Consider the following 27564-nt stretch of genomic DNA (forward strand, 5'->3'; position numbering starts at 1 on the left):
ACTGCATATTCCTGGATCCAGTAATGCCTCTACTGGGTTTGTATCCCAAAGAGATAATTAAAAAGGGGAAAGGCCCTACTTGTACAAAAATATTTCTAGCTGCTCTTTTTGTAGTGGCAAAGAATTAGACATTGAGGGGATGTCCATCACTTGGGGAATGGTTGAACAAATTGTGGTACATATTGGTAATGGAATACTGTTGTGATATAAGGAATGATAAGAAAGATGATTTCAGAAAAAGCTGGAAAGATCTGCAGGAAATGATGCAGAGCAAAATAAGCAAAACTGGGAGAACACTGTACACGATAACAATGTTGGACAATGACTATCTGTGAAAACTTGGCTGCTCTCAGCAGTGCAATGATCTGGGACAACCTTGAAAGACTTATGATGGCGACTGCTATCTACCTGCAGAGAAAGAGTTGTCTTTCACATCAGTGTATCTCTGGTTTTATTTTGGGGATTTGGTGATGCATGACTTTGCTCTTACAACAAGATAGTAGGTCTTTCCACATCCTTAGTCTTCCCTGATCCAGCACATCCTCCACCAGAGTGACTAGCAAAATGATTTTCCTAAAGAACAGGTCCAGGGGGCAGCTAGGAGGCTCAGTAGATTGAAAGCCAGGCCTAGAAACTGGAGGTCCTGGGTTCAAATGTGAACTCAGCCACTTCCTAGCTGTGTGACCCTGGGCAATGCCTAACCATTCCTTCTCTTCTGCTTTGAAACCAACATACAGTATTCATTCTAAGATGGAAGTTATGGGTTTTAAAAAAAACAGTACAGTCACTCTTCCATTCAATAAGCTCCAGTGGTCCCCTCTTACCTCTAGGCTCAATGATAAACTCCTCTGTTTGGTTTTTAGAGCCTTTTGTGACCTGGCCCCTTCTTACTTTTAAACCCTCACCTAATACTCTACATACTCTATGATACAGGGACTCATTGCTTTTTTCTCATGCAAGACTTTCCATCTGCTTACACCATTTTTCACTGTGGAATTCTTCCCTTTCTTGTCTCCATCTCCTGGATTCCTCAGCTTCCTTTAAACTCCAGCTAAAATTCCATCTTCTTCCAGAAGTCTTTCCCAGTCTGCCATAATCCTAGTGCCTCCCCCCCTGCAATTTCCTCCAATTTGTCCTGTATATAGCTTATTGTTACATAGTGGTTTTCATGTTGTCTCCTCCATCAGAATGTAAGCTCCTGGAAGGCAGGGACTATTTGGCTGACTTTGTATCTCCAGCAGCTGGCACACTGCCTGGTACACAGTAAATGGGTATTGAGCTCATCCTCATTTCTTTTTGAGTCTTTTGAATCCAGATGGAATAGCCCCCATATGCAATTAGTGAAGAGGCCACATTTGCATTTTTGAGGAACCATGTGTGTTCCTCTCCTGTCTTCCCTCCCCAGTTCTGGTTTATATTGGATCAAAGCTACATCTTCTTTACAAATAGATCCAATTTGCATGTGTCCATCTTCTCAGCACTTTTAACAAAAGGTAAATCCATCTGCCTTTTGCCCATCCTTCTTCTGTGGCTAGGGTGTAGGCTAGGCTTTTAAGAACCACTCTCTTACAGTTATTTCAGGAACCCTAGGTAATTCAGTGAAGCTGCTCTTTCCAGGAAGCAATAATTTTGCCTAAGAATTAAGATTTCCATTAATACTTTGAAAAGGTTTGGGGACCAATTAATTATTGATAAATTCAGGTTATTAAGTCCTGATTGTTTCAAAGTTAATAAATGAGGAAGTTCAAATTAAATGCCTATGTTTTTAAAAAGACAAGTTGATAGAATTTATATTAAAGGAAACCAAAGGATTTTTTTTTCCATCTGCATCCTGGAGGAGACATTGAGAAAAGTCCTTCGTAAACACAAATGGAAGGATTTAGAAAATGTTTTTGAGTTCTGTTGATGTTAATGTTTATTATGATTTTTGAAAGAAATTACTTAAGTTATCTGGGGATAATCTAACATCATTCCCAGGAACATTATGCTTTGGCATTTCAGAAATCAGTCCTTGATTTCACTCTTGTGAAATCAGTCCCTTCCCTGATGAAGATCATGACTCCTCAGCAGGCAGGATGATTGTCATGCACCAAAATCTTCACCACCAGGTGGTCATTCTTAGCAATAACCCTCTCTGAACTTAACATGAATGACTCTCAGATGATAGACAAAGAGTCTGTCTCTAGGCATGTATTATATATATATATATATGACTTTCTGGAGATTCAAGGAAGGAGTCACAAAAGTTAGAAAAAAATTGATAGGCCTAACAGTATAAATACAGTATAAGTGGAAGCATGGGGATGGTTCGGGGAAAACACAACCCCCCCCCCAAAAAAAAACCCTACTGTAACAATATAACGGGAGATTCTGAAATAAAGATAAGCATTTATAAAATATAACTACATTCTTTTGACCAGTAGAGTTGGAAGTAAAAATCAGTTGGCTATTTCTTGGTCAGAAGTTCAAATAAGGAAGAGAGATTACTTTTACTGAATTGTGTATTTATGCAAACATCTGAAATTGAACTTTAAATGACTAATGCTATGATTTCATTTTAGTTTTCCTTTTAAATCCATTTCATTGAAAGGCATAACTCATTCCTCTATTCCACCTGCTGGCAAAATTCCTGATTTTAAAAAATATCATTTATTTAAAAATCCAGTATTAGTCCTTAAAGAGGTTATCATTAAAGCTGAAGATGAAAAGCAAACAAATGTTTACCTGTACAAATGATTAATATATGGACTGACACCCAAAGAATTCATCCAGTTCCGGAATGTTCTCTCTTCTTTGCTTTCTCCTACAGTAGACATGAGTTCATATTGATTATTTGGGGGGGAAAGGGGGAAGGAGGTAAGAAAGTCATACATATTGAAACTATTCTTTCACTTAAGCCAACTATATGTGATTAGTTGTGGTTCCTATGCTGTATTTCCTTTAGAAAACAATTCCCATTTTGCAAATGGCATTCATGGCTGCGGAAGTCTTTATTTGCTTACAGCATTATCATGTAGAAAGTGAATTCCTTTGAGGCCACACTCTGTGCAATAGTTGATATTTTTAGAATGTATTTGGGATTCAATTGAGGGTGGGATTCCAACTATTAAGATTTTTTGTCATGTTAAGTAGAAATAGAACAGCTGTCATTTGCCAAAGATAATTTTTAAAAGCCTGTTTTTTCCAAAGTGACCTCTAAATGTATGTCCTTTTTGGTTTTTGCTCAGAGAAACCGATGTAGTATGTAAACTTATACTTTGCCTGTGGTAAATGGGGGGAGAGGAAGGAAAGTGAGAGGCAAGAACAAATGCAAAACGCAGTAAAAATCCACTGTTAACACAGGTGTTCACAGACCTAGCTGACATTTTGATACTGCCAGGTCACCTATGTTCTGCTGGTAGTTCCTACTATAAATGTCTCAGTGCTATACCCTTCCCAAATGCTGCTAATGCATCTCTTGTAGCTAAGATTTGCTTTCTACCACAATAAGCTTTTTACCACTTTAGCTAAACACCCTTTAGTACCATTATTTGGGCTGTGGCTCCTTCCAAACTCCCACTATGGCAGTGCTTGTGTCAGTCTAAGTTCATAATATTTTATGAAGGACTAAATGAATCTCTTATGAAATGCAGTGGAACATGATAGAGTTTCAATGCAGTTCTCTCTCTCTATGCCTTCCATATTGTAACTAGACTTATGTATGTGCTTTACTTTAATTTCACTCACAGTTAACTCTAGGTTCATTTCTTGGTGAGAATATTCTACCATTCTAGTTTGAGTCAGGGAGCACTGAAATATCCTAGCATAGCAATGATCACTTGGGTCAAATGGGCAATTGACAAGGAAGGCGTTTGTATTGGGCTCATGACCCTTGAATACTCATGATCCACAGGCTAGCCTAGCTCACACCCTGTAAGACCATAGACCACTGCTGCTATTCCCCAAACTCTCAAGGGCACAAATCAGGGTCCATTGTTCCATTCTTTTTCTTCACAGAACCCCCTGGGGCACTTTCAGATTGACACCCCACATCTCAGAACCCAAAGGGCCAATTAGTTTAATCATATCAGGCTGAGCATCCCTTCTACAAAGTCTTCAAAACTTCAAGGTAAGATGAGCCCACTACCAAACAAGGCAACCTCTGCCTCCTTGCATTAAGCCGAAATCTATCTTTTCAGCTTCTATTCATTGCTTCTTTTTCTATCCTCTGGGACTAACAGGGCAAATCTAATCTCTCTTCTACATGACAGCCCTTGAAATATTTGATGACAGTTAACATATCCCCTTTGAGCCTTCTTTTTTTCCAAGATAAACATTACTAGCTCTTTCAACCATTGCTTACTGGCATGCTTTCAAGGCTCTAACTCTTCACCATGCTAATGACCCTCTTTTGGACATTTTCCAATTTGTCATTTTCCTTCTTCAAATATGTTGCCCTAAATTGAATATAATACTCCATGTTCCATGGCTCTCTGGGGTAGAATTCAGGGGGATAATAATTTCCTTTACCCTAGATACTTCAATTATCATAATGGAGATTAAAACAAAATTAGTTTTGGGTTGCCATATCACATTGTTGATGTATATTGATATTGATTTCTACTAAAATCCACAGATTTTTTTCAAATGAACTGCTATCTAGTCAAATCTCTCCACTTATGAAATGCATATTTTTAATCTAAATCTAAACATCAAGTAATCACTTGTCACCTTACTCCCTATTAAATCATATTCATATCCAAGTTCTAGTCTAGTTTGGATTCTAAATGTATTATCCAGTGTGCCAGTTATCTTTTCCAGTTTTGTGTCATCTAAAAATCACAAGTGATCTTATTCAACTTGTTGATATAAATGCCAAATGGCACCCAGTTGAGTACTGATCCCAGTGATATTCTATTATTGATCTTTCTCCAAAGTGACATTGAGCCATTACTTGAGTATTCTGGGTATTGTGGAGCTCTCTGGGCAGTTCTAAAATGAAATACCAAGAGTAGTTTTTAGAACCATGTTGGTTCTGAGAGTCAGAGTAGGGATAAGAAAGAGGAAGGAAGAATATGGAACCTAAAAGCCCTGATTATCATTTCTGCTACTGAGAGGGGGAGAGGAAATAGTATGGTTTTTGTATGGTTTTTGGTGTTAATGATTACATTCTTTCTTAGGCTATTTTGCTTTTCTTTCTACTAAACTACACATGGAATCTATTGGGGAGATTAATCTTTTTAAAAATCACTCTGCTTTTTAATAAACATTTATAAAAGATATTTTTAAACAGGCATGCCTAAAACTCATACTGTCCATTTTCTTAGGGACCATTTAACAATACTAATTAAAGATATGAATTGTCTTTAAAATTATAGCCTTCAACAAATATAAATACTGGAATGAAGGCTCAGTGTATATATCTTTGACTTGCCATTTTTTACCCAGATTAGCTGAATTAAAATCAGAAAATATATCTGGAAGGGGCCTTAGATCATCTAATCTATTCCCCTCCTTTTTTTGATGAGGAAAATGAGACTTAGTGAGTCCATGGTCACACTGGTATTAAAATTTAGAGCCAAGATTCAAATCTAGGTCTCAACTCCAAGTTCTGGTCAGGTTTCCCCTATATCATATTGCTTTAGACTTTTTAAAAAAACCATATAAGGAGCAACTACGAAATATATTCATTTCATATATATCTAACAAGGTCAGAATATAAATTGCACATATTTATAAAGTCATGATTTCATTTTGATTTACAATAATAATTAAATTCTATCAAGCAGTCATGTAAGCACAGTAGAAAATATAAATATTTTATTTGTTCTCAGGTTGTTCTGATGCTTTCAGATGCCTTACTGATTAAGTCCGGTGTTAACAGCTACAGAACTGATTTTAAAAATAAGTGATATCTGGAAAGTAAATGTTTCATAAGAATATTATTTACCAAATTCTAGTTTTATCTGTAATTAAGGATTCAAAACCTGAGACATTCTATGATGTTCAAGAAGGATGGTCAAGCAAAACAAAAGCATATGCATTCTGGACTGGGTAGTATTTTCTAGATGGGAAGGAGAACTAAAGGACACTGCAGAAATTTTGGTGGTAGAATGCCAAGCAGTTTTTTCACTTATTGTCTATCCCCTTTGATGGACTCGTAGCATGCTGAATAGGCTAGTAACATTCTTATAGAGCCATAAAATAGTGAAATATAAGGGGCATCCATCCAGGGATAATGAATATCATTCATGTGTACAGTGGGAATTCTTCAATAACTTTGTGATTTATAACAAAGTTTTTTGCTGAATTTAGCTAACATGATTTTGCTTTATCTAATAAGAAAAATGTGGGCCTTACCTGTACTTTCAAAGAATTCACTGCATTTTACTGAGATATTTTCCACTAAGATTATTGACAGTACATAAGTTTGAGTGGTGATATGTCTGAATTTGGAGAGGAAAATTCTGTTGCCTGAACCATAGCTACAATATGTCAATGATAATACAGTAACATTTCTGTTTTAATAAGTGGTGAATAAAACCACAAATATACAGGAAAAAACTGATCTGAAATTCTAGATCCATGACCCTAAATATAATGATTGTTGAGTCAAATGATTATTTTAAAGGAATATGTTTGAAGGCAATTGATAAATACTTCCAGCAGTATCATCTTCTTAAAATTGTACATGGTAAATACTAAAGGAAATATTCAGCAATACCATTCACACTGAAAAAAATCTACCAAATGCATGCTGAATACTATAGCAAAGGAATTCAAACAAGACAAAAGGAAGTAAGAGCCAGCAAGTTCAAGAATGCACCTCTAACTAGCAAGAATTCAGGGGCTAAAAATAGCAGACCATTTTTAATATGCCATTCTAAACAAGTGTCTTTTATTATAAAACACAGGAATTCTGAAATTTGCCAGACTTATGAAAAAACCTGAGCCATTATTAAAAAAAAATTTTGTCCAATATCTCAGCTTAAATTTACATTTTTTAAATGGGAATATCTGCATCTGGATTGACATTACTGCCATTTACAGAAGTATGATGAGGAAAACATATTCTTGAATTTTAAACTTACTTATATTCAAAAGAAATTACTTTTGATTTGGTTGTCAATTGGCATAGAAATGGAAATTATCAGAGAGGTGGAAGTTATTAACGAAGATAGAAAAGTGGGATGTATTCCTGACTCTTGTCCTCATTGCCAAAAGCAAGGGAGGCGTATATATAAAGGAAGAAGTCTGGGAACTTTAGTTTCCATTTTTCAGGAGTGCAGGATCTCCAGACTCAGGGTTGCCATTCTCTGACACAAACTGAAAAGAAGGGTCATTATTAACAATGGCGACTTTTCCTGAAAACACCATTGCTGCTGTCATTTTTTTTTAGATTCTTGGACTCATATGAATAGATATATATAGTGTGAGGAAAGGAGAGGGTAGAAGGGAGGACAGGAAAAATGAGGAAAGAATTTTTGTCTGCAATGATTTTTATACTGGCCTTTTCCTACATACTATATACATTAAGATCCTTCAATAAGTAGGGGGAAATTAAATAACACAAAATATAAATATGTTGAAGGATCAAATTGGACCCTTACCAAAATATGAAGCAGGAGAGGTTTGTGGACATGTGGGATGAAGGGAAAGGGCTTAAAATCCAACTGTGAAGTTAAATTGTCAAAATAAAGGTCTTTTAAACTGTAATATCCTACTACTCTAGAAAGAAAATCAGGTGGTTAGTTTGGATTTACTTAGGGCCATAATTTAAACTACATTATTGTTTCTCCAACATAAGTTATTCTTTCGGCATATTAAGACAAGGATAACACAGCATAAACAATGCAAAGAAGAAACACCAACCCAGAAGAAAAGAATAAATGGTAATAATAGAAAAAATTCAGAATAAATAAGTTTATGGATAGAAAAGTACTAAATACAGTACCTACATTAGGAGGGGTCAAATCTGCATTTCATGAAGCAAAACAGGAAAGTTACAAATTATGAGACAGATAATGACAGCTTACATATGATCAGACAATAAAGTAATGAGTGATTCATTTTCTTCCCCCACCTACTTAAAGAACACTACAAAGAGAATCAATCTAGAGAAAAATGGAATTGCTCTTTAACTTTAAAATAGAAAAAAATATTCCATTAATGTCTTCTAATCGACCGTGTATTATCCACATTAGTAGGATTATATTATTATTTAATGGAACTTTTTAAACATAGTTTTCACCAAGCTAATACCTGGGAAAATTCTAGGGGCTTTTACCCCAGTGTTCTTTTTTATCCAAAAGGACACTTGCTGCATTCTAATCTTCTAGCATAAACACATGTGGACACACACACACACACACACACACACACACACACACACAATGGTTACTTGCAAACATTTTCCTCTCACTTTTTCTACTCTTGGTTTTTACAGTGAGCCAGCACTATATTCCAAACGGAGAGCCACAGTTTAAGTTGAAAGAACTCACCTTCTAACAAATTCAAATCAATGTCATTATTGTCAGGCTTGTGCAGGCATGGATATGTGTTAAACAGATTTGCTACAAAAGCTAAATTAAGTTTAGGATTTCCAGAAACCACATCTGCCGGAGAAACAAACTGTCTACAGCCCAGTTTGTCAGCTTCCTGAAGCATCAGCCCAGCTCTCTTCAGATCATTTTTCTCCTGTGGTAGAAAGAATTTTTAAAAAGCATTTATTGAGTGCTTTCCATGTGTTTGCACATGAATGACACTGAACATCAGCAACGACAACATATTTCTAAAACTAATATCTAGGGAGTAAACAGATTTTGTGTAAAAGATTATTGATCTAACACTTTTCTCTAAAGCTTCACACTGAAACAAAAACCCTCAAGAGCGAATTTCAAAATTTTTATGAACTAATTCATACTGTAGATAAACATTCTTCTGCAAATACATCTGATTACAGCTTGACTTAACAAGAAGGCAATCTCCAGGAATTTCTAAAGAGCCTGGCTTTGATTATAAACCTGTAAAAGGCCGGGATTAAGTGTGAATTATTTACTCCATTGTATTAGAACAACAATAGTCATATCACCTTACAAAGTATTTCAATGTTAACTGAATTTGATTTCACTTTAATTCTTTTGATTCTCATAACAACCCAGAGTTTTAGGTATAGTAACTCTTTTTCTCCTTTTGCAGATGAAGAAGCAGAGTTGGAGAGATTAAATGTGCAAGTAGCATTCCTTGTGAACGCACACAGTCAGACCTAATCCCAGATGTTCTGACTCTGGGGCCACTGTTCATTCCAATGTGTCATGTTGACAATTGACAAGAGAATTGGCAGATATTCATTGCCAACACAAGAGATATCTTTGACCCAGAAATACCACAATTGGGTCTGTATCCCACAGGGATCCAAGAAAAGGAGCTAGGATGTATTCATACAAAAATGTTTGTAAGCTCTTTTTGTGGAGGCAAAGAATCGGAATTGGAAGGAATACCCATCAATTGGGGAATGATTGAATAAGTTGTGGTATATGATTGTGATGAGATCCTATTATACTATAGCAGATGATGAGGGGGTTAGTTTCAGAAAAACCTGAGAATACGTATGAACTGATGCAAAGTAAAGTGAGCAGAACCAGGAGAACATTATATACAACAACAGTAATAATGTAACAGAGATCAACTGAAAGCCTTGGCTATTTTGATCAGCAACATGAACCAAGACAATTCTAAAGAGCCCTAGATGAAAAATGCTATCTACCTCCACAGAGAGAACTAATGAACTCTGAGTGCAAATTGAAGCATACTTTTAAAACATCTTTATTTTTCTTATTTTATTTTTTGTATGTTTTCTTTTGTAACATGACTGACATGGAAATATATTTTGCCCGATGTCACATGTAAAACTGATATCAAATTGCTTGCCTTCTCAAGAAGAGGTGTCAGGGGGGCAGCTGGGTGGCTCAATGGATTGAAAACTAGGCTTAGAGATAGGAGGTCCTAGGTTCAAATCTGGCCTCAGATACTTCCCAGCTGTGTCACCCTGGGCAACTCACTTAACCCCCATCACCTAGCCCTTACCACTCTTATGCCTTGGAACCAATATACAGTATTGATTCCAAGATGGAAGGTAAGGGTTTTTAAAAAAGAAGAAGAAGAGGGGTCATCCCAGAGGTACAGAACTTGGAACTCAAAATTACCCCCCAAAAAATGTTAAAAATGTTTACATGTAATTGAAAAATATTTAATAAAATAAATACAAATGTATTTTTAAAAAATCTTTGACTTTACTCTGAGATTATCTTCAATTTTATCTTATGCATATCTTGTTTATATATAGTTGTTTACATGTTTTCTCTCCCATTAGACCCTGAGTTCCTTAAAAGGCAGAGATTGCTTTCTATCCCCAACTTGGCACTGTTCTTGACACATAGGAGATACTTGATAGCCTAGGAAATGTCTTATTTGCAGCCCCAGCCCTAAAAGCTAGCATCCAAATAGCATTTTAAAGTTTGTAAAATGCTTTATAAGTGTCTCATTATCCTTAAGAGCCTTGGGAGGCAAGTACTATTATTATCAACCTCATTTTATAGATAAGGAAATGGAGGCAGACAGATGAAGTGAGTTGTCCAGGATCATATGACTCGTATGTCTCTGAGGCTATACTTCAACCCAATTCTTCCTGACTCCAGTCTAGCACTGTCCACTGGGCTTCCTAGTTTCCTATAGCTAATATAGCTTCTTCCCAAGTGGGAAAGTGAAGAAGGATGCTGCTGGATTCTGCCCACCCTCTTTTAAAGCCCACAGCAACATGCATGAAGATGCTTCATACGCTACACTTGAGAAGTTGGAGGCTGGGAAAAGATATTCATTGCCAACACAAGAGATATCTTTGACCCAGAAATACCACAAGTAGGTCTGTATCCCACAGGGATCCAAGAAAAGGAGACAAAAAGCTGGACGGCATGCATCTGCCCTAGGCAGGGCAGGTTCAACAACAAGACTCCCTATACAAGACAAAACATGGAATATTTGTTTCTGTTTCTAAAATTTTCTGTATGTAAAACAGTATATAAATTCACAGATTAATATACAAAGGCAAGAGTTTGTGAGCAACTAGAAGCCTTTCCTCTAACATGGGATTAGAGAAGAAAGACCCCCACCAACAAGTGAAGCTCCTAGTTTCTTTTCATCAGGGAAATGTTTATGGGGATAGATGGCAGACACTAGTCTGGCTATGATTCTCCTCTGCCTTTCCTTCAAACATAATAGTCACTGGGACTAGATATGGTACCCAGCCTGGTCTGATTGCATTCTAAGTTCCTAAAGACATGAACACATCTTAATTCAATTCAGCAAATATTATTTATTGAACAACACTGCTACTATGCAAGACATTCTAAGTATTTCCCAAGAACCTTTTCTTAGCTCTCTAAAGTAGTTGTGTGAGAGCACTGGTGTTCCATCACAGCTGGAAAAAGGATTGTAAAGAACGCTCTTTTTAATGGAACACTGGGGAAAATAATCTGTTGGACACAAAGACTTCTTGTGCAGTCCTTTTTTTTTTTCCAAGTGTTGGGCAATTTCTATAGGTACCTAGCTGACAAGAACTAAATCAACCCACCAAGATGAACCCATCAACAAGAGTGAATCCATGGATAAGGAAGGGCTCGTGCCACCACTTCCTCTTGGTTAAAATCAATTTCATTTTGTGATTCTGATTTCTGTGATACAAATGGGCAAGAAAACAGGCTCAGCAACAGCCTTGCCAATGAGGGGATTTGTCCCTCATGTAGTCATAGCTGCAAGTGAACTTCTAAATTCAATAATACATCTATACATCAGGGCTCTGGGATTTTGTCAGCCTGGAAACTTCTTTTTGGTATGCAAGATCATAAGCAACCTACAATTTATTAGTTTGGCTGAGTTTTTCAGAGAGGTCCTGTGACTTGCTGTAAAGTGTCAAAGATAGTATGTGAACCCAAATTAGAGCCTCCTAATTCCAGGTCTGAAATCCTATAATATTTCCAATATTGAATAAGTGATCCTGAAAGGTGTCAGATTTACTAAAGGATTGAGGGTCACTCCTTCACTGCTCCCCCTCCTAACCACCCATACAGCCCCCAAGCTCATGCTACCTGGGTATAAATGGCTCTAGAACAGTAAACTTACATTAAATCCTGAAAGATCAATGGTAATAGAAAGTTCATCATCTTTGTCTCCTTTGGGGGCAATCTGATTAAGCAGATGAAAGTAGGCCCTGGAATCCTGTAAAGAAAGAAATCAATTAGCTTTTTCAATTACTAGCTATGTGACCTTGGGCCAGTCACTTAATCCAGTTTGCCTCAGTGTCCTTATCTGTAAAATGAGCAGGACAAGGAAATGACAAACCACTCCAGTATCTTTGCCAGGAAAACCCCAAATGGGGTATGAAGAGTTGGCATGACTAAACAACAAAAACGGGGAAGGAAGTAGAGGAAGAAAGGGGATTTGTCACAAAAAGCTTCATTGAACTGATAGCACCTAATCTGGGCCTCAAAGGAAGGGTCAAGAAGAAGGAAAGGGAGATAGTAGGATATAATCCTTTTGAGACATAATGGGAAATGGTTTGATGAAAAGCAAAGGCATTCAGAAGGGCTAGAAACAAAATAAGAAATTATGGATGGAGAGAAGTCTAGAATGTTAAAGGAATGAGACTGAGAAAAAAAGATGGAAAAGGCAGATTGAATAAAGATTATGGGGAACCTTCAATTTAAAGAGTGGGCGTTTATACTTTTTTTCAGAGACACTGAATGGAAAGATCCTGGAAGTTTTTGGATAGCAATAAACAGAGAAGTACATCAGGAATATTGTCCAAGAAAATTTGTGAAGGATGGAATCCCAGATTCATACTCACATCAGGGCAAAAAATGTTTTTCTATGTCCACACATATACAGATGTCAGCAAATAAAACATGAAGTCACATTGGAGTTGTTTTGAATTATGCAAGATCTTTTATATTAAATAAAACTTGCAATGTTTTCTCTTCTCTGAAAGCCAATAGAGTTTTATGCCAGAAAATGGCTGCCATCTTTATAGAGAAAGATGAAACTACCAACACCATGTAGGATTACATGTGAACTTTAATGACATGACATGTGCAAACACTGTATTGCTGTAGGATTTCAGAGCAAATCTCCAGCTGGGATAACCAAGGAAAGCTTTCTAGAGAAAATGGGACTTGTGTTGTGTCCAGAACAACCAAGAAGATTTAGATAAGTAGAGAAAAGAAAAGTGGGAAGCTGAATTAAACCTGAGTCTTCTATAAGTGGTGTCTAGTGAGGCACAGCATAAATTTAACACTCTGTCCTCTCATTTAATTTTTGCCACACTTTATAATGACAATTTGTGAAACAAGGTATTGATGAAAAAGCAAACCTTAATATCTTGACTGAAGTTGTTGATTTTCTGCCATCCTGCATTTGTCAGATGAAAGTTTACCCATCGTAGCAAGAGATCTTCTGGAGAAAGCTTCATGAGCTGTTCTAGTTCTTCTCCCTCATTTAATAAGGCAATCAGAGCTAAAGGGAAAGAAAAAATGACAAGTTACTGCTATATTGAGACCAAGAGTATGCTTTAAGGGAAAAGTAAATAATATCATTTTTTTTTACCTTCATTCCTGGAAATCTCAATATCAGCAAAAAGACCAACTTTAATGATCTGCCATAGAAGTCCCAAAACCAAGTGTGGTTTTCCTTCCTTCAGATCTTGGGCTCCAATGTTAACTACAGTGCAGCCAATGGCTGATGCTGAATTCAATGCTAGATTTAAGTTTTCCTAATTTTAAAAGAGAAATGTTACTAGTAAGTTTTTTTTTTAAGTCTTTCACTCAATTTTTGAGGTTAATAAAAAAAGAGCAAGCTGCAGAAATTTCAAATATCTTTTTACATTTCACTTGAATGCTCTGTGGTTTTGCTAGTGTGGGCACCCCTTCTAAAAATCCATGTTGCAAGCATTGGATCATATATAGGATGAGTTTGTACTTCACCCCAAAGGTAGAAGTTGACATGGACATAAATAGCTAGGTGGCATAGTGGATAAGTCATGGAATTTGGAGTCACAAATGAGTTCAAATTCTGCCTCAGGATTTTACAACTCAAGAAATAGTTTTCACATTTTTCAATGCCCCAAAATTCCACTGCCCAGTAGTCACATACGGAATGAGTCTCTCCAAACTTATCTGGGCAGATAAGAGACATTCAGTCTATGAGCGAATTTAAAGCCACTCCAGGTTGGTAAAACTTGCAGGCATTTGGGCTCTGCTGCCACAGCCTTTGAGAATCAGAGTCACCTCCATGCCAAAGCAAATTCTTAGTGGAGGTACATATTTTACAATTGACTAAAATTTAATATCAACAAATCCCCATTATTCAAAACTGAAAAACTGTAAGGAAATGAAGTTTAAAGGAGAACAAAACTTGAGCAAATCCTTTGATAATGGATTATAGGTTCTTTTTTAAATTTATTTTTTATTATATGCTTAACTACCACCAAAAACCATTTAACTATACAGATGCATGTTTATTTATTTATTTTAATTTGGCAAATTTTATTTAATTAATTAATTTAGAATATTTTCCTTGGTTTTATGATTCATATTCTTTTCCTCCCCTATCCCCACCCCCTTCCCATAGCCAACATGCAGTTCCACTGGGTTTTACATGTGTCATTGATCAAGACCTATTTCCATATTATTGATATTTGCACTAGGGTGATCATTTAGAGTCTTCATCCCCAGACATATCCCCATCGACCCATGCAACCAAGCAGTTGTTTTTCTTCTGTGTTTTTATTCCCACAGTTCTTCCTCTGAATGTGGATAGTGTAACAGGTACAGTTTTAAAAAGAATGTACAAAACTACATGCTTCACATTGTTTTCATTTTGTTTAAAAACATGTAAATTATATGTTAGTGTGTGTGTGTGTGTGTGTATGTGCCAATATAGAAATCCTCTGCTTTTGAGCTCCCTTGGATTTGTTTACTTGAATACATTTTTCTCTTAATTATGTGGTGGTTATTTTTTTAATATAATCATGATATGTCTTATTCTTAATTCTTTTTTCTTAACTCTTCATATATTTCCTTTATTTTCTTTATATTTCCAGTATTTGTCATTTCTAATAACATAATACAATCCATTACATTCAAATATTACAATCTATTCAGCCATTTCTCCCATTCATTGCATGGGAACTTTTGTTCGAATGCCACGACCACTCAATGATGCAGGATTATCTCCATACTATGATGAGTGTTAAAGTACGACTTTTGCAGAACATTTATACTCTCTAAGCCATTGTTGCCCCACCAGAAACTATGTTTGTATCTATCACTAACCTCATGCAGATTGGGGGGGGGGGTGATGTTTTTCCAAATATCTCTCATTTAACTTATTTAAGGTTCTATTTTTATTTTGAGTGAGTGATGACTCACCAGTTTTCTATGGAAGACTACTGAAATCTTAAGTAGCTTTTCTGGGGGCCCAGAGATAAAGGGGTTGCAGATGCTGTATCAATAAACATTTGTTAAGTATCTTTTATGTGCAAGAGACCATATAGAAATGGGGGGGAAAACAGTTCCCGCCTTTAAGAAGCTTACATTCTATTGAGAGAGAGAACACATCATCTTTAGGAATCCAGCCTCGGTAGAAAAAGAGAGTACATAGAAGAGAGCAATGTGAAATAATTCTGGCAGCTAGGTAGCTCAAGAATTTGGAGCAAGATTGGATCATATATCAGATGAGTTTGTATTTTATCCCAACAGCAGAAGTTGTAATGAACATAAATAGCTGGGTGGATAAGTCACGGGATTTGGAGTCACAAATCAATTCAAATCCTGCCTCACACATTAGCTAGCTGTGTAATTCTGGGAAAGTCATTTAACCTCCCTTAGCCTCTCAATATCTTCATCTGTAAAATGGAGAAAATAATAACAGCTGCTTCACAGGTTTGTGGTGAGGGTAAGATGAGAAAACATTCACTAATCACTTTATAAAGCTTAAAGTTCAATATAAATGGAAGCTATGATTGCTTGTGCCTTGTCAGATTATTTGGCAACTAGATGGAAGATAGAGTGCAGAAAGAAGAGCTGTGAAGAAGTGGGGTTAACTAGGAGGCTGTTCCATAGTTTAGACAAGAAGTGATGATGCTCTGAACTAGGATGGTAGCCTTGTGTGGATGGAAATAAGAGAACAGCCGCTAGTCAAGTAGTAGAATTCACCAGGGCAGATGTCTAATTTGCTACCATAGTATTGCCTCCTATGGGTAACCTGCATCAAATTCCTTTATATCACAGCATGCCAACAGCAAGGAAAATACAAATCAATAGGTGTACTCCTTCAATGTAGGTGTTTTAAATTCAGCAACCAAATTCTTATGGATTTAGAGATGACTACTACTTACTTACTACTTACAAAAAGTGTGGTTGTTAGCCCTGCCTCTATCACTTATTATAGACTTGAAGAAATTATTGGCTTTTATGAGCTTTAATCTCCTTATCTGCTCATTTTTAAGTATAAAATCTGAACTACTTATCCTGTACAGCTGCTTTGAAGATGAAATATAGAAATCTTTGTAACCTTAAAGAGTATTTAGAGTTATTATTATTAAGATACACACAGATTTTCTAAAAATAACAATTAATTTTTTATATTTCTAGAGAAATATAGACTAATTCTCACATGGTATCATTTTTCTTCTTTAAAGCATGCTATCTATATAACCCAGTGGAATTGCTTGTCAACTCTGGGGAGGGGGGGGCGTAAAAGGGGAAGGAGAGAACATGAATCATGTAACCATGGAAAAATATCTTTAAAATAAAATAAACTTAAAATTATATTTAAAAAATAAATAAAGTATGCTATTTCAGGAGCAGCTCAGTGGTTCAATGGATTGAGAGACAGATCTAGAGATAAGAGGTCTTGGATTCAAATATGACCTCATAACTTCCTAGTTGTGTGACCCTGAGCAAGTCACTTAACCTCCATTGCCTAGCCCTTAGAGTTCTTATGCTTGGAACCAATACACAGTGTTTATTTAGAGAAGAAATGTAGGGGTTTAAAATTAAACAAAACAAAACAAAACAAAGTATTCTATCTACAAAAGAAAAAAAATCTGCTTTAAAAAAGCCGTAATTATCAGAGGTAAGCTAGTTTACTGTCAGGAGAATTTAAGCTCATGAAGTACATGGACAGTTTCCATTTCGGTTTTTGTCTCCTCAGCATCTAGCACAGTTCATTCCACAGAAGAGGCTTAACTTTCTTTGCCTTGTTGAATTGAATGTAATTGATTAGTAAACTACAAAATAAAAAAAATAAATAAACATAAATGCCATAAACTTGTTCCACACTGAAAGCTACTTGCGAACAATGACATTGATTTGCCACGTCTTTGTTCATGCCCTTTGCTTTTCTCTTTGTCGGGCTATACTTTTAGTATCACAGTATTTCCTTCAATAATGACAAATTGGGAATTTAAAAAAACAAAGAATTTCATCTGGGGGAGGTTATGAGGAAATAAAGATATTATATTTGAAAAATTTGGGCTTAAGCTGACTCATTGCTGTTTTTTCTCATTTGTCCCCTGGAAATGCTGAAATCAAACTGTAAATTGAAAATCTTTTCCAACTGGCTTTTCCAAGGACGTTAAGTCCTAAATATACATGAATCATCTGTATGCAGATGGGGCCTTCTTTCAAGCTGCCATTTGGTATTGATTAGTAATCTGCTAATCAGAAGGGAAAACTGATGACTCTAACAAGAGATATCTTTAAGGGTTTTGCTTTTGTTTTTTTGATAAAGGTTAAGAAATCTTTTTCTCTCCACCTCCCAAAATACACTGAACAAGAAGGTTATTCTTAAATCCCTAAAGCAGTGGCCTTCACAGCACTCCTCCAGGAGAACTAGCCATTGGCTAAAGACAAAACAAAGAACTGAAGATCTGGTTTCCAGAGATGGTGAGTTTTTATAGTAATATTTGTAGGCTAGCTAGGATAGAACCAGTGGATAGAACCAGGTCTGAAATCTAGTAGACCTGAGTTCAAGTCAGACATTTACTAGCTGCAAGGTCCTAGGCAAGTCACTTAAGTCTGTGCCTCAGTTTTCTCATTTGTAACATGAGCTGGAGATAAAAATAGCAAATACTCCTGTGTCTTTTCCAAGAAAACTCCAAACGGGGTCACAAAGAGTCTGCCCCAACTTAAAAATTAAACAAGCACAAAGTAGTAATGCATAGAGGGCACAGAGTTTCTTTCTGTTATAGACTAAATACTTGTTATTTATGCTCAAAGTACATGCTAATCCTCCTCCTGGGAACAGAAGGTAGAACTTGGAGATTATCAGGGAGAATGAGGTGTTACTTTTTAAAAGTTCTTTTTAAAAATCAAAAAGACTTCTATGAAAAAATTAAAAATAAAAAGGAGTGAGAAAGGGCAGAAGGTGGAATAACATGACAGGAGAGAAAGTAAAGATCAGTCTCTGAACTCTTCAGCCATAGATATGTGGTTCTTCCCAAGGAAAGGAATAGATCCTCTCAGGAGAAAGCAGTTGCTTCCCCTCCAAAGTGTGACAATATAAAGTCAAGAAATGGGAAATCAACCAGCAAGGGTCCAAGAAAGAAGGGAGAGGGAGTGGAGGCTGGTAACTTCCTGAGTAGGAGGTCCTGGAACAAAGGAGAAGGTCCCAAAGATCTGTTATTGGCCCCTTATGAGTTAATGTCTCTATTAGTGACTTGACTTAATGGCCCTCTGCTAAGGGCTTTATTATCTCATTCGATCCTTACAGCAACCCTAGGAAGTAGGAGCAATTATTATTCCCATTTTACAGTTAAAGATTCTCTATCCACAAGAATTTCAGCTAGGTGGTACAGTGGATACAGCCCTGGACTCAGGAAGACACAAGTTCAAATGTGGCCTCAGACACTTACCAGCTTTTTGACCTTGGGCAAAACCACTTACACTGTTTGCCTCAGTTTCTTCAACTGCAAAATTGGGATAATAATAGCCCCCACTTTCCAGGGTTGCTGTGAGAACCAAATGAGATGATGTTTGTAATAGCTCTTAGAACAGTCATGATATAAATGCTCATTCCTTCCCTCCTGGTATGCACTGGCTCTGAGATTCCATTAAATTAGAAGTTCTATTGTGCTATGAATCTATCACTCAAACATTTTAATAGCTAGCATTTATAGAGTGCTTGAAGATTTTTAAAGTACTTTACACTCATACTCTGCATACTTTACAAAGTACGTTACCAACAATCCTATGAGGCAGGTACTATTATTTATAGAGATGGAAACTGAGTCTGAGAATTTACATAGATAATAAAGGTCTCTGATAGGGCTTGAACTCATTCATGTGTTCCTGACTCCAAGTCCATTGCTTTATTCACTGAGTCCCCTATTCGCCTTTTGGTTTTAGGCAAACGTTTAATCACTCCTTGGGGTCTAGTAGTAAGACACATTTTCTTGACAAAATGAATAGTTTCTGTGGCTACATATGTCTATACATGGAAATTAAATTCAGAATCCCTTCCTGGCTTTTTAGGCTCTGACAACATTGGGCAAGTCACCTCACCCTGTCTGCCTCAATTTCTTCATCTGTAAAATGAGTGAGAAAAAGAAATGGCCAACTACTCCAATATCTTTGCCAAGAAAACCTCAAAGGGTCAGACATGACTGAACAACAACAAAACATTGGGAAGCCTCTTGGGGATCTGTCTGAGATGATTAAACTTGGGAGTATTTCATAATTTCATTGCTGTATCACTATTATTCAGGAACAGAAATTAAGTTATAATTTTTCCTGAAAGAGAACTAGAGTAATTCCAATCTGATTTGCTTATGCCTAAAGTGTCTTATGGTCTCCTCAAGCTTTATTGTCTCCTAGAAGTAAATCTAACATCATTCTCTTCTTTTTAACCTTTACCTTACATTTTAGAATGAATACTGTGCATTGGGTCCAAGGCAGAAGAGCAGTAAGGGTAAGGCAATAAGGGTTAAAATAAGGGTCACACAGCTAAGAAGTGTCAGAGGCCAGAGTTGAACCTAGGATGTCTCATCTCTAGTGTGGGTTCTCAATCTACTGAGCCACCTAGCAGCCCCTTATATTATTATTCTAATCCAAGAATTATTCTGTTTAGAGAAATGTCCTAACCGGCAGAGTGATTTCTTGATCTCTGATATGTTTCACCCAACACAACATGTTGAAGTAACATTTATAAGGCTCTTAAATAAGGAAAATTATTAAATGACAAAACATAGTGACAAGACTCAGGGCAAAACAAAAGTTAATACTTGGCTTCATCAGTCTGGAACAAGTCACTTAATCTTGGGAAAACATTTCCCTAAAACCATTCAAATTTTCTGGCTACTCTCCCCAAGGATCCCCCCTCCCCACCCCCCAATACACACAGCCTCACTGGTGGCTAGTCATAGGTGACCTGAAATCACTAAGGGGTCTCTATAGAATCAGCCCCAATCACTTAGGAGAAGGGAGAAAGAAAGCAATCCTTTTAATTAGTCAGGAAGCATTGCTTTTCTTAGGGCTGGTTTCCACCCTTAATCCATTTTCCAGGGCTTTAGCTTTTGTTGACCTTTTATAAACTTTCCTGAAAGAGCTGGGTTAGGCTGAAGAGAAAGAGGAGAAAGAATTTAGTGGGCCATTGTTGCCTGAGGAGTCTGATTAAGTGCTGATCAACTTTCCTTCCTTCTAGTAAGCCCGTAAAGGCACTGGACTAGAGAAGTATCCACTTCTTAATATTTCTGTTGAACTGAAAAAAAAGGTTTTCATGTGCTTCCACAAAGGTCACACTACTGTAAATAGTCAGAAAGAGTCTCTGTTGTTTTTTATTTTGACATCAGTTTATATTCATCTTTTTCCTACCCTAAGAGCATTAGAAAGTTAACTCCTTATGAGTCTGAGAGAGCTGCAGGGTTTCCCCAAGGTCTTGTTTCAATTCCTAGAACTGATTTATTAGGGAAGAATTAGTACCATCTGTCCAGTAGGCATTTCATCTCACCTACAATTCTCTCCATTTTCTCCTACTTCAATTTCATAAGTCTATTTTGCTGAGATGAGTCAAATGGAAGGAAGGAAGGAAGGAAGGAAGGAAGGAAGGAAGGAAGGAAGGAAGGAAGGAAGGAAGGAAGGAAGGAAGGAAGGAAGGAAGGAAGGAAGGAAGGAAGGAAGGAAGGAAGGAAGGAAGGAAGGAAGGAAGGAAGGAAGGAAGGAAGGAAGGAAGGAAGGAAGGAAGGAAGGAAGGAAGGAAGGAAGGAAGGAAACAAGCATTTGTTACATGTCTACTATGTGCTAAGGGGGAGCTAGGTAGTGCGGTAGACAGAGTAATGATCCTAGCGCCAGTAAGACTCACCTTCCTGAGTTCAAATAAGGCCTCAGACACTTACTATATGACCCTGGGAAAGTCATTTAACCCTGTTTGCCTCCATCTATAAAATGAGCTGGGGAAGGAAATGGCAAACCATTCCAGTATCTTTGCCAAGAAAACCCCAAATGGAGTCTGGAAGAGTCAAACACAACTGAAAAATAACTAAACAACAACAATGCTATGTGCCCAGATTCTCAGCTAAGTTATTTACAAGTATCTCATTTGGTCCTCACAATAGCCTTGGGAAGTAGGTTGCCATTATCATCCGGATGAGGAAACTGAGGTGAATAGAGATTAAATGATTTTAACAGTTTGAAACTAGACTAAACCTTATGGGTCATTGTGGTGTGTGTATGTGGAAAGAGAGAGGAAGATATGCTTCACATTTCATGAAAACATAAAGCAAAAAAGAAAAATTCTACACTATGCTGATATCCAATAGAAAAAAGGTTTACCTCCCTTAAAAGGCTGAATACTTACAGAAATGGTGAAAGGTGTGAGTTTCTTCTTGTTAATGGCTCTTTCATCAATTGTATCTGGTTCAGATAAGTTGATCATTTTGCTAAAAAGATAGAGGCAAGAGTAAAAGAAAAATTATTCCTTTAATCGCTTCATTTGCTGCCAGAAATGTTTATAAAGAGAACACTGGACATGGAATCAAGAAGATGAGAATTCAAATTCCATCTCAAACAATTATCTGTGACTTTGGATGTGTCAAATAACTTCTCTCTGCCTCAGTTTCCTCATCTGAAAAATGAGGATCATAATAGCATCTAACTGCCAGGCCCTCCCAGGGTTTTTGTAAGAATCAAATAAGGTAACATTTGAAAGCACTTTGTAAATCTTAGTGCTATATAACACCTAGTTAGTGTAATTTACTCTTAGTCTGCATAAACAAAGCCCTAAAGTCTCCTCTTGAAAATTTAGTTTTCATTTCATTTAATTAGCAATAACAAATAGTGAGAAGTGATTTTCATGGGGGGCAAAATTCATAAAATCTGCTTGCTTTTCAAAATAAAAAAAACAACCCTGAGATCATTCTTCTATGATATCTCTTGATTCTTCCATTGAGATCCTGTTTTGATGTATGGAATTCTCTGTATCTTCCAAGATCCAGCCTATCTCAGTTCATTGAGGGCTACAGTGCCAGAAGGTGGACTACCAGGTGATAAAGACACATCTGTGTGTGTGGGTATAGATATATAGACACAGCGATCTATAGCTTCTATATCCTACCAGTATGCAGAGAGATTTCAATCTGTACTTTCTATATATGTCTGTCTATACATATAGACATATAGACAGACATATATAGAAAATGGATGTCTATATTTTCTATATTTCTATCTCATAAAAATATAGAAAATATAAATATCTATTTATACTTTCTATATTAGCATACAGAGATATAGAAAATACAGATCAATATCAGGCTCAAACTAGCCCAGGAAAGCTGATTCTCCGACTGAGCATTTATAACTGAGAAATGGGAAAATCTACAAATCAGGACTTGATTTATTATATTATTGATTTTCATACTTCTGGTGAGGGAGAAAATGTTAATAATGTAGATTAAACTGAAAAGTATGTTGCGTGGACCATTTTTTTTCTTGAAAGCTAGTTAAATGTTTACTAGCACATTCCTAGATACATAAACATACACATACATGCATATACATTTTCTATATAAACATATACCATATGTCTATATACATACATTCAAACATAGACACAATGATTTATGAAAGCATCTAAAATGCCATCGGCTGGTTTCCTCTGGATAGGTGAGAAAAGTACCTATTGCTTATGAAATCACAAATTTTAAAAAATCTAATATATTAGTTAAAAATCCTTCTTGTGGCAAGAAAAGAGAAAGGGGAAAGAATTATAAAATTCTTGCAGGACTCTTTTTAATTTTCCATTAATTTTAATTTTTCCATTAATTCCAGTAGCTTCTGGGCTTATCCTTCATAATCTGTCTTAACTACAGCTACATGAGTATAAAATTGGAGCAGCATTCTTTTCAAAAAGATTTCTGGTTTTTCCTAGAAACTGCAAGGCTAAGAAAGATAGCTGCCATCTTCCCTTGTGCATTGGAAGAAATGAGTTCTATGAAGGTTTCAGAAGACGATACCCCATACACAGAGACTGATACATTGTGGTACAATCAAACGTAATGGACTTCTCCATTAGTGGCGGTATAATGTCCCAGAACAATCTGCAGGGATCTAGGAGAAAAAACACTATCCACAAGCAGAGGACAAATTGTGGGAGTAAAAACACCAAGGAAAAGCAACTGCTTGACTACAGGGGTTGAGGGGACATGTCTGAGGAGAGACTCTAAATGAACACCCTAATGCAAATACCAACAACATGGAAATGGGTTCGAATCAAGAACACGTGATACCCAGTGGAATTGTGCGTCAGCTATGGGAGGGGTGGAGGGGGGAGGAAAAGAAAATGATCTTTGTTTCCAATGAATAATGTTTGAAAATGACCAAATAATGTTTAAAAGTAAAATAAATAAATAAATAAATGAATGAAATAAAAGTAAATCTGAAAAAAAAAAGATGATGATACCCCAATAGAAAAGAAGATAAAGTCTTGGTATTCATTTTCCTATTGACAAAAATATCCATTTAAAGTTTCTCAGAGAACTTGGAGAACACTGACATCACTGCCTTAGCACTATCTGGGAAATGTATTTTTAAAAAATCAGGAAAAATAACAAAATAAATTAATTTGGAAAATGCTAAAGAATTTAATTAGTTACACCTCCAAGAAGTTTCTATTCATGGGATTATTCTGCAGGACAACTCATTTACTGAGTTTTAATTTTCATAGAAAACTTTTCAATAGACAGTGAAGGAATAACATTTTAATATAGAATTATATTATTAAATAATTATATTCCATATAATTATATTATTGAATGATTATAGTATATATTATTCATTACTAGGCAGGTAAATAGAGCCCGGGGTCTGGAGTCAGGAACACCTGAGTTCAGATATGGTTTCACTAACTATAAGACTCTGGACCAGTCAACTTTTGTTTTCCTCAGTTACCTCATTTTTAAAATGGGGATAATAATAGCCCCTAATGCTCAAATCAAATAAGATAATAATTGTACAGCTTAGCACATTGCCTGGTACATAGTAAGTGCTATATAAATATTAGCTACTATTATTAATATATTGTTATAATTATACATTGTTACATATTATAAATATTATAGTAAGTAGTATTCATGTGGTACTTGAATGTTTCAAAGCACTTTACAATTCTTATATCATTTGAACCTCACAACAACTCTGTAGAGTGTTATTATTATCCCCATTTTACAGAAGAAAGAACTGAGGCAGAGAGAGATCTAGTACTTCTCCCAGGGTCACTGAGTATCTGAGTATCTGAGATAGGATTTGAATTCAGGTCTTCTTGACTCTTAAGTCCAACACTGTATCCCCTAGCAGTGATAAAAGGTCACTCCTTAAAGTCAGAAAGACCAGGGTTCAAATCCCATCTCTGGTACCTACTGTCCACCATCCTGTGGAAGACATTTCGCCTCGCAATGTTCCACTCAGTTTTCACAGGATCCTACTTCTAGAGAAAGGAACAACTGTGGAATCCATCAAGTCCAAACCCTTCATTTTTTTTAATCAGAAAACTAAGGCCAAGAGAACATAAGCTACATGTTCAAGGTGGCAAAGCCAATGAACCTACATCTTCCTGACTCCAAGAACAGCTCTCTATCCACTACACCATGATAACCTTTTTTTTCCCCTAAGACTATGAGTTACCTATCTAACCCATTAGTCTGTGGTACAGTGAATTTTAAGCAGGATTTAGGATCCAGAAGACCCAAGTTCAAATCTGACTTCAGATATTTATCAGTTTTGTAACTCTGGTAAAATCATTTAACCTTTCTCTCCCTCAGATTTCTCATCAGTAAAATAAGAATAATCATAGCACTACCCCTTGGGGTTGTTGTGATGATAAAATGGAATAATATGTGTAAAGTGCTTTTCAAATCTTAAAGCACTATAAAATATTAGCTATTATAAAGGAATTTCTTATAATGATGAAATTAAAAATCTAGACTAAATAATAAAAAAATAATTCTTCAAGAGAGATTTAAAATACATAAGTATTTGACCTACATCTTTTACTAAATAAATATTCAGACTCTAACTCTCTTGTTGGGTCATTTAAGTTGTATCTGACTCATCGTGAGTCCATTTGGGATTTTCTTGGCAAAGATGAGTGTTTTTTTCTTTTTCTAGTTTTCTTTTCCAGCTCATTTTACAGATGAGGAAACAGAGGCAAACAAGCTTAAATGACTTGCCTGGGTCACATCGCTAGGATTTGAATTCAAGAAGATGAGTTTTCCTGATTCCAAGTCCAGTGCTTTGTCCACTGTGCCACTTAGCTGCCCTCTAATTCCCTTAACCCAACCATATTCAACTTACCAAAGAAGGATGCCATCTGCAAGGGATTTGAAAAGACTAGCATCCATTGGATCCATTGGGATTAGATGCTTACAGTCAGGGTCATTCTCAAGGGCTTTGTTTATCCAGTTAACAAAAGCCACTTTTTCTTCCTCTGGAAAAAAAAAATTTTGGATAAAACAAACCTAAATTAAAAGCCCTCAGAAGTCACCTACTCAGATAGCCCTCTACCATCATGAGCATCATGAGTTGCTAATCTGTAGCCATAAAGGAAGATTTTGCCCTAGAATTCCCAACATGAATGAACCAGAACCACAATAATAAAGGACAACCACAAACAAACAAGAAACAAATTTTGACATTTTCATACCTGTTTAAAAATGGTAGATGGCTTTTTTCTTGAAAATATATAAAAGCAGGGGCAGCTAGGTGGCTCAGTGGATTAAGAGCCAGCACTAGAGATGAAAGATCCTGTGTTCAAATCTAGCCTCAGATACTTTCTAGCTGTGTGACCCTGGGCAAGTCACAACTCCCATTGCCCAGCCTTTACCACTCTTCTCCCTTAGAAACAATACATTGTATTGATTCTAAGACAAAGGTAAGGGTTTTAAAAAAGGGAAAAAAATATGAAAGCATGTATAAATTCTATTAATAAAAAGTGCCATCAATGAAATTATGTAGTAAAAATATATTTTAAAATTCAACAACAACAACAAAAGAAAATATGTGAAAATGGGGGGCAGTTAGGTGACTCAGTGGATTGAGAACCAGGCTTAGAGACCATTAGGTCTTGAGTTTAAATTTGACCTTAGACACTTCCTAGCCATGTGATCATGAGTAAGTCATTTAACCCCCATTGCCTAGCCCTTACCACTCTTCTACCTTGGAAGCTATACACAATATTGATTCTAAGATGGAAGATAAAGGTTATTTAAAAAAAAAAGAAATAGAAAATATATGAAAGCTCCAAAGAGTCTTTATGAGGGAAGAAGTAGAATGAATTCACTCACTTATTTCCATTTAATATATTTTAGGAAAAAGTAATTTAAATTAATTTAATTTAGGAAAGGTTACTACCTTTCCTAACACATATATCCATGACATTGACCAAAGAATTAGAAATAGGGATTCAGAGGATGAAAATGTATCCAAACCACTCACTAAAATTGAGAGACCAACAACTTTATTCATAGCCATCAATAAACTCCACAATTTAAAAATAAAATTCAGAGATCTGTGACTGAGACCAAATAGAAATACATCATCAAATAAAGGGGCATTTAAAAATTGTTTTTCATTTTTTCTGGGTTATCATGCAAAGCATATTTCCATATTATTCATTTTTATAAGTGAGTGATCTTATAAAACCAAAACCCCTAAACATAAACCCAATTAAACAATTTAGAAATTGTATGCTTTCATCTGCATGCCCCCTCCAAGTTCTTTCTCTAGAGGTAGAGCTATCTTTGTCATAACTCCCTCAGAATTGTCCTGGATCAATGTATTGCCAATAATAGTAGTCTATCATCACAGTTGATCATTCCACAATATTGCTGTTACTATATACAATGTTCTCCTGGTTCTACATATTTCATTCTGTATCAATCCACAATAAAGGAGAATTTTTAATGCTGGTAGCTGGAATGTTCCATTTTTAGAATTTGAAGTATATAGAAAATGATACAGCTTTGAACTGCTATACTGCTATAAA

The 27564-nt window shown here is 36.1% G+C and overlaps 1 protein-coding gene across 4 annotated transcripts in view; it reads right to left on the reverse strand.

The window, feature by feature from the left end:
* The window catches only part of PLS1 (plastin 1), a 147696-nt gene that overhangs the window by 15080 nt on the left and 105052 nt on the right, over positions 1–27564 (reverse strand). For all 4 annotated transcript variants that reach the window (XM_056807957.1, XM_056807956.1, XM_056807958.1 and 1 more), the window contains 7 exons: positions 25875–26007; positions 21886–21967; positions 13636–13801; positions 13403–13545; positions 12157–12252; positions 8481–8676; positions 2725–2803 (listed from right to left, as the gene is read on the reverse strand). In XM_056807957.1, the coding sequence (XP_056663935.1) occupies positions 2725–2803; positions 8481–8676; positions 12157–12252; positions 13403–13545; positions 13636–13801; positions 21886–21967; positions 25875–26007 (895 nt within the window). The remainder of the gene's footprint in view (positions 1–2724; positions 2804–8480; positions 8677–12156; positions 12253–13402; positions 13546–13635; positions 13802–21885; positions 21968–25874; positions 26008–27564) is intronic.

This window comes from Monodelphis domestica, chromosome 8, assembly GCF_027887165.1.
Source record: "Monodelphis domestica isolate mMonDom1 chromosome 8, mMonDom1.pri, whole genome shotgun sequence".
Classification (NCBI taxonomy): domain Eukaryota; kingdom Metazoa; phylum Chordata; class Mammalia; order Didelphimorphia; family Didelphidae; genus Monodelphis; species Monodelphis domestica.